General features: G+C 39.4%; 1 protein-coding gene across 3 annotated transcripts in view; it reads left to right on the top strand.

The window, feature by feature from the left end:
* The window catches only part of LOC108938607 (G-protein-signaling modulator 1-like), a 32,243-nt gene extending 17,188 nt beyond the window's left edge, over positions 1-15,055 (top strand). The window contains exons 10-14 of one of the 3 annotated variants that reach the window (XM_018759323.2): positions 5,660-5,730; positions 10,759-10,842; positions 12,979-13,126; positions 13,374-13,582; positions 14,106-15,055. In XM_018759323.2, coding sequence (XP_018614839.1) covers positions 5,660-5,730; positions 10,759-10,842; positions 12,979-13,126; positions 13,374-13,582; positions 14,106-14,306 — 713 coding nt within the window. In that variant the 3' untranslated portion in view covers positions 14,307-15,055. Of the gene's footprint in view, positions 1-5,659; positions 5,731-10,758; positions 10,843-12,978; positions 13,142-13,373; positions 13,583-14,105 lie in introns of all 3 variants that reach the window. The other 2 variants (XM_018759322.2, XM_018759324.2) reach the window with 2 other exon arrangements.
* The last annotated feature ends 2,227 nt before the right edge of the window (positions 15,056-17,282 follow it).

Genomic DNA, 17,282 nt, shown 5'->3' with positions numbered 1-17,282 from the left:
GTGGAAATCTTACACACACACACACACACACACTGTCAGAACTGCTTGTCCCATACGGGGTCGCGGGGAACCGGAGCCTACCCGGTAACACAGGGCGTAAGGCCGGAGGGGGAGGGGACACACCCAGGACGGGACGCCAGTCCGTCGCAAGGCACCCCAAGCGGGACACGAACCCCAGACCCACTGGAGAGCAGGACTGTGGTCCAACGTGCCACCGCACCCCTTCAGAAATCTTACATCCATTCTCAAAGCAGTTTAACTCAAATATTTTATCATCTCACAATATTTTAACAGAACTTATGTACCTAAATACTACAGTAAACGGATTGTAAAAAATTTGTGTTATCCTCCTTTTAACAGTGCAGGGTGAAAGCAGAGTAAAAAACATCACTCTCTGTATTATAATTACAAGGCAGAAAATACTAAAGACACTAAAAAGCCAACTTGAAGCCAATAATTTGAAACCATCCCCAGTTTAATAAATGTTAAATGTTACAGATGGTCTCTAGACAAAATCAGAACAACCTCCTTGAAATCTACTTTCTGTGACATGTGCATTTTATACTTTCATGTTGTTATGTCTTGTCTGGAGTGAAAAACGCAGACCTTCAAGCTGTCTGAGAACTCTTTCTTAGCCTTATTATCAGCTTTGTACCAGAAATGCCTTTTTACCAAATCATTATCATAACATTCGCAAAGAATATTATGATAATAAGTACTGTCACTTGAATTCTTTCATAAGAAATGTCAGTCATTGCTGTAATAGGTATTTTAAATAATTTTCCATGTCTGTTGAAGATATCTGTTCATTAATAAGGGCTGACAGAACTGTGTGACATTGTGACATTGGCTCAGAAGATAAAAACACTGGCATACAGTTGATAAAATTCCTTCAGGCACTGGTTATAGAGAAACATCCTTCTGGTCATAATTTGTTCCTGAAAATGGACCACATATTATAAAAAAACATATGATGAAATTCCATTATTTCTTATTTGGAAAAATTCCAGTTCATTCTGAACCCATCCAAAAATCATATCAAATGATGATGCTTAATATTACAAAGAAATAGTAGTGTAACACATTAAAACAGAATGAATAACAAGTTTATACACTCGGCTTTTCACGTATCTATACTTTGTACATGTTTTACTTTTTTGCCGTTCGGTCCTGGAAAACGTTAAAACTTTTGAAAACTTGAAAATTTTTGCATTTTTGAAAAATAATTTGAAAAAAATAATAGAAAAAGATTCAGTGAAGTAAACTTACCATAATATTGTGAGTGCACTGGCTTTAGGAAGACTATATGTCATACTTAAATGAATTACTAGAAAAGTAAAGCACAATGGTGTGAACAAGGTACAGATACATGAGAATGCAAGTAAGACCGTAGAGGGCCAAACTGCAACTGAGAGAGCAGGTACTTGAGTCCCATAATGCAGTACATTTAACAGTCTTTCACACACACCTTCGTTTTCAATGTGGTCTCAGTTTACAGTACCACACCGGATACGTTAAAATCCAGACTGATTAACAATAAGTAATCTCAGACCAGATGTCAGGACACCGAATATTGAAAGATGAGTGTGCTATGCCTGCAGTAAGAAGACAATAGAGTAAGTTGGAGGAACTCATACAGTATAGAGTGAGTGAAGAGTGATAATGTTTCGGTTTTAGTAGAGAAATAGTTCTGTGAATTGTAGGCTGTTGCTGAGATGAAATGGGATATTGAAATTTAAATGTGTGCATGCACGTGCAGTATATATAAAAAAAGGAAAAGTTGTAGTAAACGTTCACTTTATAATTGCCATAAAAAGTAGTGGTGCTGTAAGTTACATTCCACAGCGAAAAAAAAAACTCTAATGCCTCTGTTGTGTAATAGTAACTTGAGGCTGTGTATTTATCAAATGGGTTACTGTGAAGTGATGCGGTTCAAGAAATTAAAAGACTGTAAATGTCAAGGGTCTTTTGCTAGGCAGTCATGTGTCAGCTCCTCTTAGGCTTTCTCAGTGTGCAAACAGTTGTTATTGCAAGTGACAGAGAATATGTTTGTGCATGTGTGTGGTGACGGGAGAATTTGAATTGCTGGCAGCGCTTTACTTTAAAGGGATCAAGTTAAACTACTTTGCACAGATGTTTCCAAATTAATTAGCTTTCGCAACACACACACACTTTCAGAACCTCTTGTCCCATACGGGGTCACGGGGAACCGGAGCCTACCCAGCAACACAGGGCGTAAGGCCGGAGGGGGAGGGGACACACCCAGGACGGGACGCCAGTCCGTCACAAGGCACCCCAAGCGGGACTTGAACCCCAGACCCACCGGAGAGCAGGACTGTGGTCCAACCCACTGCGCCACCGCGCCACCGCGCCACCGCACCCCTGTGCTTTTGCAACATATTTTTGAAAAATTTCTATGGCCTAACTTCCAGCTAAGTACTTCATTGCCTTAGGGTGACATTTGGAAGGGGATACAAGCATAAACCTCTTATTGTCTGTTTTTTTTCACTTTATTTGTATTCAATCCTTTGTTAATCCTTTTGCAGCAGGAATGGTGGGAAGGGTGGGTGAAAGTTCAAGTTGACTCAATTCTTTTTAGCTGGTGGTCTCTTAATCGTTTAAGTCGTTGTATACAGTACTGTGCGAAAGTTTTAGGCGCTTGCTTGGGGAAAAAAAGCCGTGAAGCGAGAATGCTTCCAAAAATAATGCTCTCAATTAATAAACTTCCTACAAAGCTTAGTAACCTTCCATCGTTAACAACCGCTTGTCCCGAGCAGGGTCACAGCGGGTTTACAGCGGTCTTGGCCGGGTTTGGGGATGAGTGAAGGAGACCTGTCGTCCTGTGGGGTCCCGTTCTCTGGTGGGTCTGGGGTTCGAGTCCTGCTTAGGATGCCTCGTGATGGACTGGCGTCCCTTCCTGGGTGCAGCCCCTCCCCCTCCAGCCTTTCGCCCTGTGTTGCTGGGTTAGGCTCCAGTTTGCCACGACCTCGCTTGGGACAAGCGGTTTCAGACTGCGTGTGTGTGCTCTTTCCCATTGACACTAATGCAGAAGACATTAAATAACCCATCTAAAACAAACATTTCTGTGAAACATCTAAGAACTTTGCATAGTACTGTATATATGTAACATTTAGTTGATGCTTTTCTCCAAAGCATCTTACAATTACAAGCTTGTAGGCATTTACCCCTTTATACAACTGGGTAATTTCAGGAGAACAGTTCAGTGTAAGTACCTCACTCAAATGTAGTACATCTAGAGGTAGGGACTGAACCTACAACCCTTAACTCTAAAGACAGTAACACAAACCACTACACTACCAGCAATCCCTGAACCAACTGCTTCCACTGGGGCTAAAACCCAAGACCTTCTGCATGTCAAGCAGACATGATAACTAGTACACTATAGAACCAGGACTGTATTTTTCATTTTCATTTTCTATAATAAAACTTTTATCATACAGTCTACACTCCAGACAGTATGGAATAGTATATTAAAATTCAGTGGCATTACCAGCTAGTCAGAAAAGGAATAAGATTTTATATCAGTCCTCGCAAGGCTCCAATGTGTCCTAAGGGGAAAGGGTGACACAACATGAACTCATCTAGAATGTGTGAAAAGGCTTAGCATCTGTCTTGAACTTCAGTGGGAATAGTCTACTGAAGTACACAATTTGCTGACAGCACCAGATGGAAGTTCTGCAATAACTTCAGTTGAGTTTTTTTTGCTATATTTTGTTTCTGCTCTATGAGTCTGACCCTAGTGTTAATTTTTTATTGCACTTCATGTCTCTCCCACCTATTGCTACCCAGTACTGTGAAGTGCAAGCCAGCAAGGTACAGGTGCAGGTGACAAGAGGAAGCAAAATGACATCAACTGAGTGTAGTTCTCCTTGCACTTACTTCCACAGATCATTAGTTTTGTCAGACAATGTATAGTTACTGTCATTCCCTTTTTTTACCTTTTTAACAACTCAAAAAAATTATAAAATATAAACCTAGTCAAACTTTGGCAGAACATTCAAAATATTCATATTATAAAATCTTCTGAAACGTCAGCCAAGGTTTATTTAAAAAATATATATATAGGCAGGTATAAAATTCCAGCGACGAGACCTTGCAGATATTGTGGAACATAATGAAGAAATGAATAGTACTGACCATTTATTTCTCACATTCTGTATCACAGAAGGATAGAATATTTCTACACATGTTTGTGTGTTACACTGAGATATTGATAAAATAAATTGTATTAGAAAAAAGGATGTCTAGCACTGCCATTACAGGGCCATGGTGTAAGATTACTATAAACAGACAGCATAATGGGAAGGTTATACATTTAACATCTGTAAGAATGACTGAAAATGGAAAATTACATCATGTTTGTAGAGGGTATTCAGTTTTTTTATGCTTTGTGTGACTGATACGGTTCATATTTTATTTATACATTATACAGTCCCTGGATTTTTGATTGCAGTGTATAAGACTGAGTGTGTCACACACAAACGTTGCATTTATTCATTTAGCAGTCAGTTTGCCCCAAAGCGACTTCCAGTGAGCACTATGTACTTGGACTTAGCCCACACCTTTTCACCCATGATGACTTACAATCCTAGATATTACTATACACAATGAGTCACTTATCTACACACCAGTGAAACACACTCTCTCACGTATAGGCTTACACACACAATGAGCAATTTTACGGTCACCAGTCCATTTCAAAGCATGTCTTTGGGCTGTGGGAGAAATCCAGGCTACCCATGGAACCCCACTCAAACAAGGGGCGAACATTCAAAGTCCACACAGACTGAGCAGGGATGAAACCCACATCCTCTCGCACCATCCAGCTCCTGTGTGACAAGTGTGTTACCGTGCCACCCCATTTCTATGTCACACTGGAACGTTCTGGAATTTTGTCCCCCAGTGCCCAGTTGTTCATAATTCTTACATCCTGTCCCGCACGATGTCTCCTTCAATGTCAACAATGCCAATGATGTCTCTGTAATGTGAAATTGTGACTTTAAATGTGAACCCTGATGGGGGGAGGTCAAGCATGTGCCACTTCCAAAGAACATGCCAAGTTGGTTAAATAGTGCCACTGAACTCTTAACCAGTTCCTCAAAACACACTGATCATGCTGTGAATATCTTGCACCTCTCATATCTTCTCTCTACATATCTGCCATTACTGCCATTACTCTGACACTTCACTGCAGTCATGCAAAACCATACTGTGATCTCAGTTTTCATGTTTGTGGAAAATTTCTCTTAGACTTCAACCCAAATGGCTAGTCTCAGAAATGTCAAAACAGTTTATGACGATGTACTTTCTATATTTAATGTAACACTTATGTTAATATGTGCACTGGTCTAGAAGAATATGAAGGCAAATAACCACATCCGCTGTAGAAGGACATCATTTTTCAAATGCTCCTTCACCCCACATACCTTCTTTACCAGCGAGCGCTCTGTGATATGCACCTATGTCATGAGACTATGTCCTTGAAGCTGTCAGTTGTAAAATCAAGATCTATGCGCAATATATTTATCTCTCTCACATGGATTTTGATCTCAGAAATCATCTGAATTATTTAGTAATTTTACAGCAATCTACAACTGTGAATTCTTTCTTAAGCAACTTCTGCTCTTCTGTCCTGCAGGGGCTAGACCAAAGTTCAACAAGAGAAGCAGCACGGGGAATGTGGATTTGTGGAAATATACTTCAGAAAAGGTAACTCAGCCTTGTCTTTGTCCAGCCTGTTTAATTTGTCTTCAGCAAGCTGGATCTCCATTGCCCATTATGTCCGTTACAGAGATTCTTGGAAATGCCATGGAGATTGTTGTGGTTTGGGTAATTTGTGAAGAAAACTAAGAGGTGGCTCAATAAAAGGGTTACAATGATAGACACTCAGAAATGTAGAAGAGTAATAATTAGACTGCAGGGGATAAATGCAAAAATGGTAAAGGACTACAGCAGTTGGTAGTTCATCTAAACTACATATGTTCTGCTTCATCCCCCAAAATCTGAAATTATAGGATACCAGTTCCTCTCAGCCTTTTAGTATGGTAACATTAATGCAGCTGACTTTTTTAAGTTTGTTATGCATTGGTGTGAATAGGTAGATTGAACATTTTTCTATGTACTAAACAGTTTGAATACCCTCAATGGTGTCAGTGTAGAGAAGAGTGTCCTTTAAGTGTCAGTTGCAGGGAAAATGCTTATTTAGTTGAGGAGGATGTGACTTAGTTTAAGTTTTGCAGCTATCTGTGTAAAAGCAGTTTTATTGTTGTGAGCTTATTTGAGAACTAGTTGTGTTCCATCTCAGTAGTATGTGCCTTCAGAGCTGTCGCATGGATGTAGTCCTACTTAATGTAATGTGAATGTTACCGAGTTATGCTGGAACCATACTCAGAAAACAATTGGACAGAGCAGAGCTTATGCATGAAAGTACTAAACATATGCAATCAAACTCTGTCGCCCAAGCGAATGAACCAATGCTATTGCGTACAATTCTGTGCTTTTTTATTTGGACTGCACAAGTGGTTAATATGGTAGAGCAGCTCCCCCTACTGCTGTGACACTATTGTTTTGGTATCTCATGGACCCTTTGTCCAGATGACAATAGAACAATAGCCGACAATGGCATATATATTTCTCTTATATCTCTTACCTCTGAATAAAGATCTCTTTTGGATCTGGTCAGATGGTGACATAATAAAGGATCCTCCCGGCTTTATAATAATAACACATATTTTTTTTTAAATGCTGACAGAAGCGATGGAGAATATGCTGACACTGTTAATATGGTGTGAAAGGCAATCTGCTTTTAGAGGCTTCTTTCAGGCTTTATGGTTTAAGTAAATCATAAGGAAACACCATGAGGATATGCTTTCAGCTGTTCCTCTGGCCTCTTTATCTGTTTTATGAGTGCTAAAACATATGATTCAAAGGTGTAAAATGGTTCATGGTTGCACCGCATTTTTGAATATCAGCTGAGGAATATTAACCAGTGAATTCATGGAAGATAATAATATAAAGATAAATATGCATTGAATTTAAACTGCATAATTTGGTTTGCAAATTAAAGTTATGGGACCAGTTTGTGAAATATCCCTCAATATTAGCAAAAAAAATTAATAGATGGAAACAATGATAAATTCATCGCTACTCTTTTTCCAGACACCCTCCTCATTCCAGGCCTCCTCTAGGATTGGGGTGTAAAGGTGCTGCAGCCAACAGATGGGAATAGCCCCATGCATCAGCTTCCCCCACAGTTCAAAATCTGGTGGGATGCCTTAAAATCTGGGCTTTCATGCTTGCAATGAACCAGGCTCCTCTCATAAGGACAGCAAACAAGTGAAGCACAAGGCAACGCAGGGTAGTGGGGTGGGATGGGCTGGGCTGAGCTAGGGGTGTAACGAGATGCAGTGATGCAAGAATGTCACGGTATGCATGCGTGTGTGTGTGTTTGTCCGCAGGTCATGAGCAAACGCTCACCACACAAGGCTCCAGGAGCAAGGTTTGGAGGCTGACGTCTGGTTTCTATAGAGACCATGATGTAAGCCGGGGGATGCAACTTTGCCCTACCCCCTGCCTCCCCCATTCCCTCATTGCCCTCCCCCTCTTTGTCATCGCTCTTTCTGTCTCTCTGCGTGGAACAAAACTGATGGGATTAGGATGTTGCTGTTGTCAGAGTAAGGGAGGGAAAAGTGAAGCAGCAGACTGAAGGAGAACAAAAGACGGAGGAGAAAGTTGGCATTGGATTTGGGGGGGTAGGAGACACTCTGTGAGACTGGGGCGCAGGGTGTGGTTACAATGCCACTGCTTTTATTTTGCTCTCTGAATTTCTTTATCTGGGAGCTTAGTGGTTGTGCTTTCACTTCTGTGACATCCAGACCACCACTCCCCCCCACCCCCCTCTCTCTCTCTCTCTCTCTCTGTCTCTCTCTCTCTCTGTCTCTCCCCCCCCTTGGTTGGTTCAAAAATGGGATCTTGGTGGACAAATTGCTCACTCTGTAATGAGACGTTTTCCCACAGTGGGGACCTTGGCACCGGCTTGGAAAAAGGTGAATAGGGAGAAGGAGGAACAGGAATACAGGGATTGCCGGCAGCATCGAAGCCCTGTTCCGGTCAGTTTTCTTTTAACAGGAAATTGTGCAGTTTCTGTTCATCTTTTAAGACGAGTGTCGGCGGGCTGAAGTTATTAAGAATGAGAAGTAGTTTAACTGGGAAATATTTTATCAATATCTCTCAGACTTGAAAATGTTGATGTGTTTAAGGTTATGCAGGTTCTTTATGGGGTTTTGCTGCACAAGTCATTCAGTGCATGTGCTCATTATGTCAGTTCTAATTTGATTATTGCTTCTGACCTATTTTTAATTGCTGCAACTGTTTGGGGGAACTTTGCAACTCTCTAGAAACTCCATAGGTTGCAAAAAATGGTCTCAAATAATACACTAGGCAAGAAAAATAATAATTACTGCAGACAAGAAGAAAAAAGTGATGAATGACGCTCAGGGGACAGACTTAGTATGCGATTCCTTTAAACCTAAATGTTATCTGTCACTAGCGATGCCTGGGTGGGACAGCATGTCAAGAAGAAGAGTGGCAGTCATTAGCCTGGCATTGATTTCTCACACTTCCTGTATTAATATCTGTTGGGACATCTGGTCGATGGGTCATGTTTCAGGGTGGAGGTGAGACAATGAGACTATTGGTAGTAGAGAAAAAAGAAGAAAAGAGCAAAAAAATATTAGTGTTATAATGTCTGTGGATGTGTAACAAATTAGGCTTCATGCAATGCTCTCTTCACTTGTCTTTAAAAGTGAAAATCCTCAGCCTAATTGTGCCATGAATCAGTTGCAGTTGAATACTCTTGTGCAGACACCTTCTGAATTGTTTTGAGCTATTTTTAGCAACAGATTAAGGTCTGGTGCGTGCCTGATGTTCCCGATATTGCTTCCAGTCAATAGTCATGTCATATCTATAGTCTCATCATTTCCTCTCGGTATTTTTGACTTATCACACCCTTCAGACTTTAATGGAAGCAGTTGATCAGCATCTTACATCTTGTGCAGTCGGCTCTAATTAATTTGATATTGACATGCTTCATATTCAGTTAGTCACTGGTATCCTAAAATACCACAGAGTTAATGAAGTGCATGGCTGACCTGTCAGAAGTCAGCTTGTCATTTTTCTAATCTTTTTTTTTTTATTTTATTTATTATCTTCTAATGATGCCTGGCTAACGTCTGGGAAAAATCATAAAATGACATGCAGGATCAGATTCTTAATTATTTGTAAACGTATGTCATTTACAAAAGTTTAAATCAGGAACTGGTATAAGAAAACCATTTTAAACATGTACACCTACATTCTACACAAAGGTAATCAATAAGTAATAACTGGGCTTTACATCAGTGACAGACAATACGCTTACATCATAGCCTAATGAAATTACTGTGGGCCATTAACCCCTTGCTCTATTATCTCCACCTGGTTGAATACATTGTATTTGGCATTTCAGGTGCACCACAATTATAATTCTAATCATTCTTGGTTTATCTGTGAAATTAAAGAGCGTATAACAAGGTTATGCAATACTTTGAGCCTTCGAAATTTGCAGACATAAATGAACATGCATTCAAGTCCGCTGCAACAAAAGCAATCTAATAACATTATAAATCCTGTGAACGCAGCTCCAGTGCTATTGCAAACACTGAAAGGACCTGTTATTGACTGCTTCTCCGGGACTGCTTGTACTTCGTGCCTAAGAATAGGGATTTGGAAAGAATTTCTGGGCTTCATATGGGCACATTTGCTAAAGATTAAATCATTTACACCTTGTATCTACTGTCAATGGGGAGAAAAGCTCTTAGAATACTGAGAAAAGCTCCTATACATGGGATATTTAGATTTCCAAATTTAAAATATATAGTTTATTAACGTATACATATCATTCGTACTAAACAACTGAAAAGTGGATATTAGTTTGATCCGCAGAGACAGAACGAGAGAGATTGTATTATTAGACACATGGCATGGAACTACATGGTCAGAATGTGTTCCTCTGCAAGAATAAAAGTGTCAAGAAGCTTTATAACGGAAATATTCCACTTATATGCTGTCGAGCCCCAGTCCTTCTTAGCTGATCTATTACCCTTGATCCTGGTTGCACTGGATGCTTGTAACCTTCATCATGTTAAACACATTTGTTTTGTTAAACTGGTAATTCAGGAGCATGCACAGTGATATTTCTTGCTGAATCTCAGTGGGAGTTTAAGCTCCACAGCAATTCGATGTCATTCTGATACGCAGGCTGAGAGGCTGTTAAATACACAGTCTTATGATAGTAAATATTACTCCCTTCAAGCTTTTGATCATGTTCCATTGTACAAGTTACTGTCTGCATTGAATAAATTTGGCAGGAACCAAATTTTCCAAGTTAGCTACTTTGATGACTCTGTTTCTTTTCAGTATTTCCTGGACAGAGTTTCCTCATCAATTACTAAAGGACCTTTCAGCAATTTTGTCAGAAATATTAATGATATCCTTTCTCTAATCATTTTTGCTGCATCAATGCAAGAACACCTTTTCTCATTTTACTATGTGTCTGTCATACTGATATTTTGTAGAACATACAAAATTATGATCTGTAAGATGCTTCTGTGTACACTCACACCAGGCGCTTAAAATATAAACTGGCATCTTTTTCGCTCCAGTTGTTGTGGCTCTATTTTTTGTCTCCTACAATCCCAGAGTCCGTTTACAAGACCTCCGTATACATACCGGAAAGGATCACAAGCAGAGAATGTGGTATCCTACAACCCACAGTCATCTCAGGTACCCAGTGGCTATTTGTCATACTGTATGTCAGAGGGCTGGAACCAGTCAGAGGAATCTCTGCTATTTGAAGCCTCTGGGACTGCATATTAATTCTCTGGATTAGTCTGCCTTTATTATAATTGAATTGCTTTGTAAATCAATATAATCTGGCCAGACATTATTTGGGACTAAGACAGAAACGAATCAAGTAAAATATTGTAAACAGACTGCACTGGTAATGGTATGTTCCAATTCAAGAACATCTTTGGATTCATCAGAAAAAAAAAAACAGTAAAATTGCAAATTATCACTCTATAAAAGGTGTCCTCCATTTTAAAATGTTCAGACTTCCTGGAGTAATAAGCAAAACTGGGTTTTATTGAATGTTTTGGAAGTCAAGAACAATGTTGTAACAGAATCTAAACAACAAAACTTAAGGATAAAGACATAACTCAGGGATATACTTTCTCTTTTTATAATTACCAATGAAATATTATGGATTCTAGGGGGGCACAGGGGCACAGTGGCACAGCGGCCTTGACCTGTGCCTGCTCTCTGGCGGGTCTGGGGTTCGAGTCCTGCTCGGGGTACCTTGTGATGGACTGGTCCCCCCATCCTGGGTTTGTCCCGTCCTGGGTGTGTCCCCTCCCCCTCCAGCCTTGCACCCTGTGTTGCTGGGTTAGGCTCCGGTTTGTTGCGACCCTACTTGGGACAAGCTGTGTGTGTGAGATATTATGGATTCTCCATTCTTTACTGTGCCTAAAAGGAAAAATAATAAACCGAAATTGCTCTTTTACATAACTTGTTCTTTAGGCCAGCTGGTTAGAAGGGCACCAAGCTCAAAGTCATGGAGCAAAAGCCTGCAACTTTCTGACTGTAATTAAAACTTTTAAACCACTGTGCACATACTGGCCAAACGTGCATAGACAAGTTTTGACAGAAGCGCTGTAAATTCTGTCTTGTTTTTGGAACCCAGCCAGATAGTCACATGAATAATACTCCCTGAACAGGTTGTGTAATTGTCATTGTTTTGCAGAGGAGGAAAATAATTTCTTGTTTCAAGGATGTTACAACTTTCAAAAATGCACATACGCTAAGAATAAAGCATACCAACAGACGATCTACCCTGATAATGTGCACAAGGCATGTTTGCTGTTCTCTTTCTCTTTCTGTGAAGCCTGCAGTGCAGTTTGTCACCATCACGAGGTTTCACAATATTCTGCCACAAGTTTATATTTATAAACTTAAAAATTAACGTGAATGCTTTTCTGGAGCAATTCAGAGTAAGCCCTTTGTTCAAGGGCACTAGCAGCAGTCGCAGGGAGTGAGAATTAGTGTAGCTGCCTTCATGTTACTTGTCCTTGTCCTTAACCGTCCTTCCTTCTAGCCAATGGTGTTCCTTTTTTATGTGCTACACAGATCTCTCGCTATGGCTCTTTTTGAAAAATGCATATTGCATGCAGTGTTTACATATCCAAAAAAAAAACATATGAACATTTGTTTAGGATTGCTGAGATATATATTTATGTGATTGTCTTTAAATAAATCGGTACAAAAAAATTATAAAAAACGCAAAGTGTTTCACGATGTTGCAATGATTTTTTTTTTTTAATAGGAAACGTTGTGAAACAGTTTCATTAGCTGCACTGAGCTTAGTAAAAGAACATTTCACATTATCTAAAAACTACTGCATTTCTGTAGAAATATCTAGTGTAAGTAGTGCAATTCAGATCGTGGTTTCAGGTAAAGAGATTAATGTGTGGCCTAGATGTGTTAGATATGAACACCCTTGGGTGGTATAACTATTCTCTTTTCAATGTCACACAATGACAATGGCTTCAGGCAAGCTGCAGTGGCCCAGATTTCTACTTCTGGACTGACTGACCCAAATTTGAGATCAAGGTGAACACAGGATCTTGTAATATACTACATTTATTTTTTCAAGGTGACACTACGTATGGATTTCAGCCAAGGAGGGACAAAGCTTCTTTAAACGTAAACTCTACCCACAGTTGGTTTGTAAATCATTCCTGACCTGGAAAAATATGATAAATACCATCATCCCAAGTAAGACAAGCAGTGATGAAATGGTGGGAGAACATCAGCAGTATGCATTCCCGTAATTCATGAATCGATCATGTTGTTGCGTTTCAGAAGATAGGCCGGGACCCCTCAGATGAGGACTGCTTCTTTGACCTCCTCAGCAAGTTCCAGAGCAGCCGCATGGATGACCAGCGCTGCAACCTCAATGAGCAGCAGAAGTGGGAGAAGAGACAGGCCGCCACGGCTCCCTTGTCCCAAGGTGGCGACATGACGGGTCAGACAGTCCCGAATATGTTTCATATTTTCAACTCATTTTCTTCGTTGAGGACTTTATCAGCAAAGCATACATAGCTTTCAATATTTAACAATTTAGATAAAATGGACTTCTGAAGAATTTTAGGTCAGACAATGAGAGCATCTGAGGAGCTCAGGCATACAGTACATGAGCTGGAGTACTCCACGGCTATTTAACTAACGACTTGATGACTTTTGATTGCTGTGCGCAGATCCCTGCTCCCTCATCTCCTCGCCGCAGACTGAGGAATTCTTCGACCTGATTGCCAGCTCCCAGAGTCGGAGGCTGGACGACCAGAGGGCCAGTGTGGGAAACTTGCCTGGTCTGAGGATAACACAAAACAACCTGGGCCACCTGCGTGGGGAAGCAGATCCCCAGGAACCCAGTGATGACTTCTTCAACATGCTGATCAAATGCCAGGTATGGCCAGAAAAAAGGAGAGCTCCTTTGGTCAAATGACCCAGCTTTCAGATCACATTTAATTGTATGGGGATCAGCCAACTATTTTTAGCCACTTTTTGGCTAATGACAAATGATCTTCTGTAACTTCTTGTTTTAACGATGTATATCTTGAGCCCTATTGCCTGCAGTATGGAGTGACCCATGCTATGACAGTAAATTTTTTTTTCAATTGGTGATGAAGACAGCGTACCTTGAGGTACTAGAACAGTACAGTGCAGTTTAAGTGCTGCAGATAGGTTGTGGTTGTTCGGCTTTGGATCAGTCTCCCTTTAGATCATGTATGTTACAATGGAATTGATACTGTAAGAAAAGACCTGTATGAGTACAGTGCAAGTTCGAAGTTTCCATTATACTTTCTTGGAGGAAGACAGTAGATGGTGTTTCTTGTAGATGTTAATTCATTCTGTCTAGTATACTGTCTAATATACTGCGCAGACATTTCCCACTTCATTTGTCCATTCCTTCCTCTCTCTTTCTAAAGTCTTCCAGGATTGATGATCAGCGATGTTCCCCACCTGATCCTGGTCCCAGGGCTCCCACAGTTCCAGATGAGGACTTCTTCAGCCTCATTCAGAGGGTCCAGGCCAAACGCATGGATGAGCAGCGAGTCTTCCTTCCCTCAGATGAGCAGGACGAGACCAACTCAGACCCAGCTACTCCACCCTCTGGGGACTCAAGTTAGAGCCCAGTGGAGCCAGATCAATCACTAAGCCTTGGAGACTCACCCCTCCTCTCATGTACAGTTCATGTTTTAAAATATTTATGTGAATGTCAGGAGAGAGACAAATTCTAGTTCTGGAACATTGTGAAAAATATTAGCTGAGATAAAGTCATCCTAAAAGGATCAAGCATTAGATCCTTGGAATTTGAGATATCATCACACAGAATGACTGGAACTGAATACCTCTGGATGTGGGAAAAGTGGAAGCCAGCTGTAAAAAGGACGTAATGGGAACTTAATAAAAACCAGATTAAAGAAAACCCAAATATACTCGACAGCTTAAAAGTGCAAGAGAAATCAGGCTTTTTCTTCCTCTTAGATCCAACTTCAGAAGTTTCTTGGAACTAATTTCCCAAAATCATGATTAATTAGTTTTGAAATAGTTTGGGATAACAGTATTACATAGTGGGGAGGACAATGATTAGTGTAAATTAGTGTTAACTGTTTTAATAGTATTTTTAAAAGATATTTCCCTGCTATGACACTGGCAAATTATCTCAGGGGAATTTTCTTCTGTGATCTTGCATGATGGAGGCTTAAAAGAACTGGATTTCTCAGCAGTGGACAGTTGCTGACTTTTAATCATCTTATTGATTGTAATGGAAAAGAGACAATAGGTGTTTGTATTTTTCACTCAGAATAATGCGTTTAATCCTGTATGGCCTATTAATGGGTTTTATGGTGTTTTTGTTAATGAGGTATGATTAATACATTCTGATTGACTGATGCAGTGAAATGGCTGAAAGTATTGATCTCAGAGAACTGAACTGCAGGGATCAATAGTAACTTAATTTATTAAACTTGTACAATACCACAAATATATAGAAATACTGAAAAGCTGCTCCAAAATATGTTTTTTAAACTACAATTGGTAGTGCCCAGTGTTTTTTTTTAATATGACTAATGTGAAAAGCCAGCACTCTAGAGGAATTATGATTCTTATTTCATTTCTTCCATAAACCTGCTTCTGCACTGGCTTTACCATTAGAGTGTAAAGTAAGCTTCTATCCCCCAGGAATTTTTCACAATCTACATTTCTTGGTTGGTCCATCTTTTTATGGCTACAGGACTACATGGATTTCTTGGTGCTGTTAACCTTTATGCATGTATGTATAATTTTATAAATAATTATCAGGCAAGATATCAAAGTATCATAGCAGAAGTTAATTACAATGTTAACCCTTAATTCTTCATTCCCTTCATCTAAAAATCACAAAACGCCCTGATATTTAATTGTAATTAACTGGATAAAGAAAAAGAAATTTGTCTGATAATGCTGTGTGAATATCCACTGCAAAAAACACCATAACAATTATACAAGGCACACATAATTTAGAACATCTACTTTTGTTATAACAGTGCTTGTGGCAGTCTTAGCCTATTAAGTAACTGTATGAAAACATTCAATCTTAGGTGCTACAAACTGCAGCTTATTTTATAGGTGATTGTATAGTATTAGAATCACAGCAAAACTATGTTGTATACTGTGTTATATAACTCTAAAAGAAGAGATACAGATTTTGCTGAAAATATAAATAAAAATGTAAATCAGGTTACTTCAAAAAAGTTAAAACCATAAACATTAATACTTTTTAATAACTGCTCTATTTCTTAGTCATTTCCATGTGTGCAAATAATAAAATGTATGCTTTATTTTGCTCCAATATTTACTTATTTTCAGGATGAACGGATGACGACCACAGATGATTTGCTTCATAATAGAACAAAGGCTAATGTTTCACAGGATTCCCAATTCTACCTCAGAGTGAATTTATTATCCAGATATAAAGTATTTATGATAACTGTAAAGGTGTATTGATTCAGGATCAGTTGGAAGATGTCCCACTTTTACTACCACCTGTACAGTTCATAATGCTTTGTGTGATTTTCGTTTTGTGGACGTGGGAAGCGCTCTTTTATGTTTAATAAAACTTTGGCTCAGTCCTTTTTTCTGATTATGAAGAACATGAGAGTTCCAAACACACTGTAAGCTCAAGACACTACGTATGGTTATCGACTGTAATACCTGAATAACTGAGCATCACATGTTGAAAATGCCAGAAACGAAATATGTCAGAGCAACTGCAAAATATGTAGAACAGAGAAAGACAGGATTTCTGGTCATTCAAAACAGGTTAGCATGGACAATGATGTGTGAAAGAATATGAACCCCTTGTATGCCTTTGTTTTACCACAAAATTATTCATTTATTCATAGGCAGTCTAATCTCATCTATCATAATAGGAGCGTTAGTTCGTTTTAGAGGAAATCATGTGTATAGTAGAAAAACACAAGTAGTGCAGGTGCAAAAATAAGTGAACCCCAAGTTGTACTGGTTAAAGTAGATACGTAGAATCAGATTTGTAAATCGTAACCATTTATTAATTTTAAATGTTAATCTTAAGATTTATGATTTAGATTTTATAAGTCTACTTTAACAGGGTGAATGTTGGTAGTGTATTGTTAGCACCGTTACCTTTGGACCCAAAGGTTGCATGTTTGAATCCCACTTCGGCTGCCTTACTCTTAAGTAAGGTACTTACCCTAAGTAGCTGCAGCAAAAATGATCCAGCTGTATAAATGGGTAAATAAAGCAGCTTAACTGTGTAAATTGCTTTAGAGAAAAGCATCAGCTAAGAGAGTAGATGTGACACTTCATACAAGAATAATGAGCGTCACATACTTTCAAGTAGCACTGTAGATGATGCAGATTTGTAGCACTAACCCTGCCCACAGACAAGGGTAACACACCGAAACCACAGGTGTCATGTCCCCTAGGCAACAAACACTGCTGATGCCTGAACTTTACCATGGTGAGAGGGAGGTGAAAGGAGACAGGACTGAATTCAGGAGGGTGACACAAGGTGAATATGGTTGAAAGGGAGACCCTGTAGGCTTAAAAAAAAATCAAATCTGAAAACTAAAAATGTGACCTTA

This window comes from Scleropages formosus, chromosome 17 (genome assembly GCF_900964775.1).
Source record: "Scleropages formosus chromosome 17, fSclFor1.1, whole genome shotgun sequence".
In the NCBI taxonomy this organism is placed as follows: domain Eukaryota; kingdom Metazoa; phylum Chordata; class Actinopteri; order Osteoglossiformes; family Osteoglossidae; genus Scleropages; species Scleropages formosus.
This window is presented reverse-complemented; position numbering and strand designations above follow the sequence as displayed.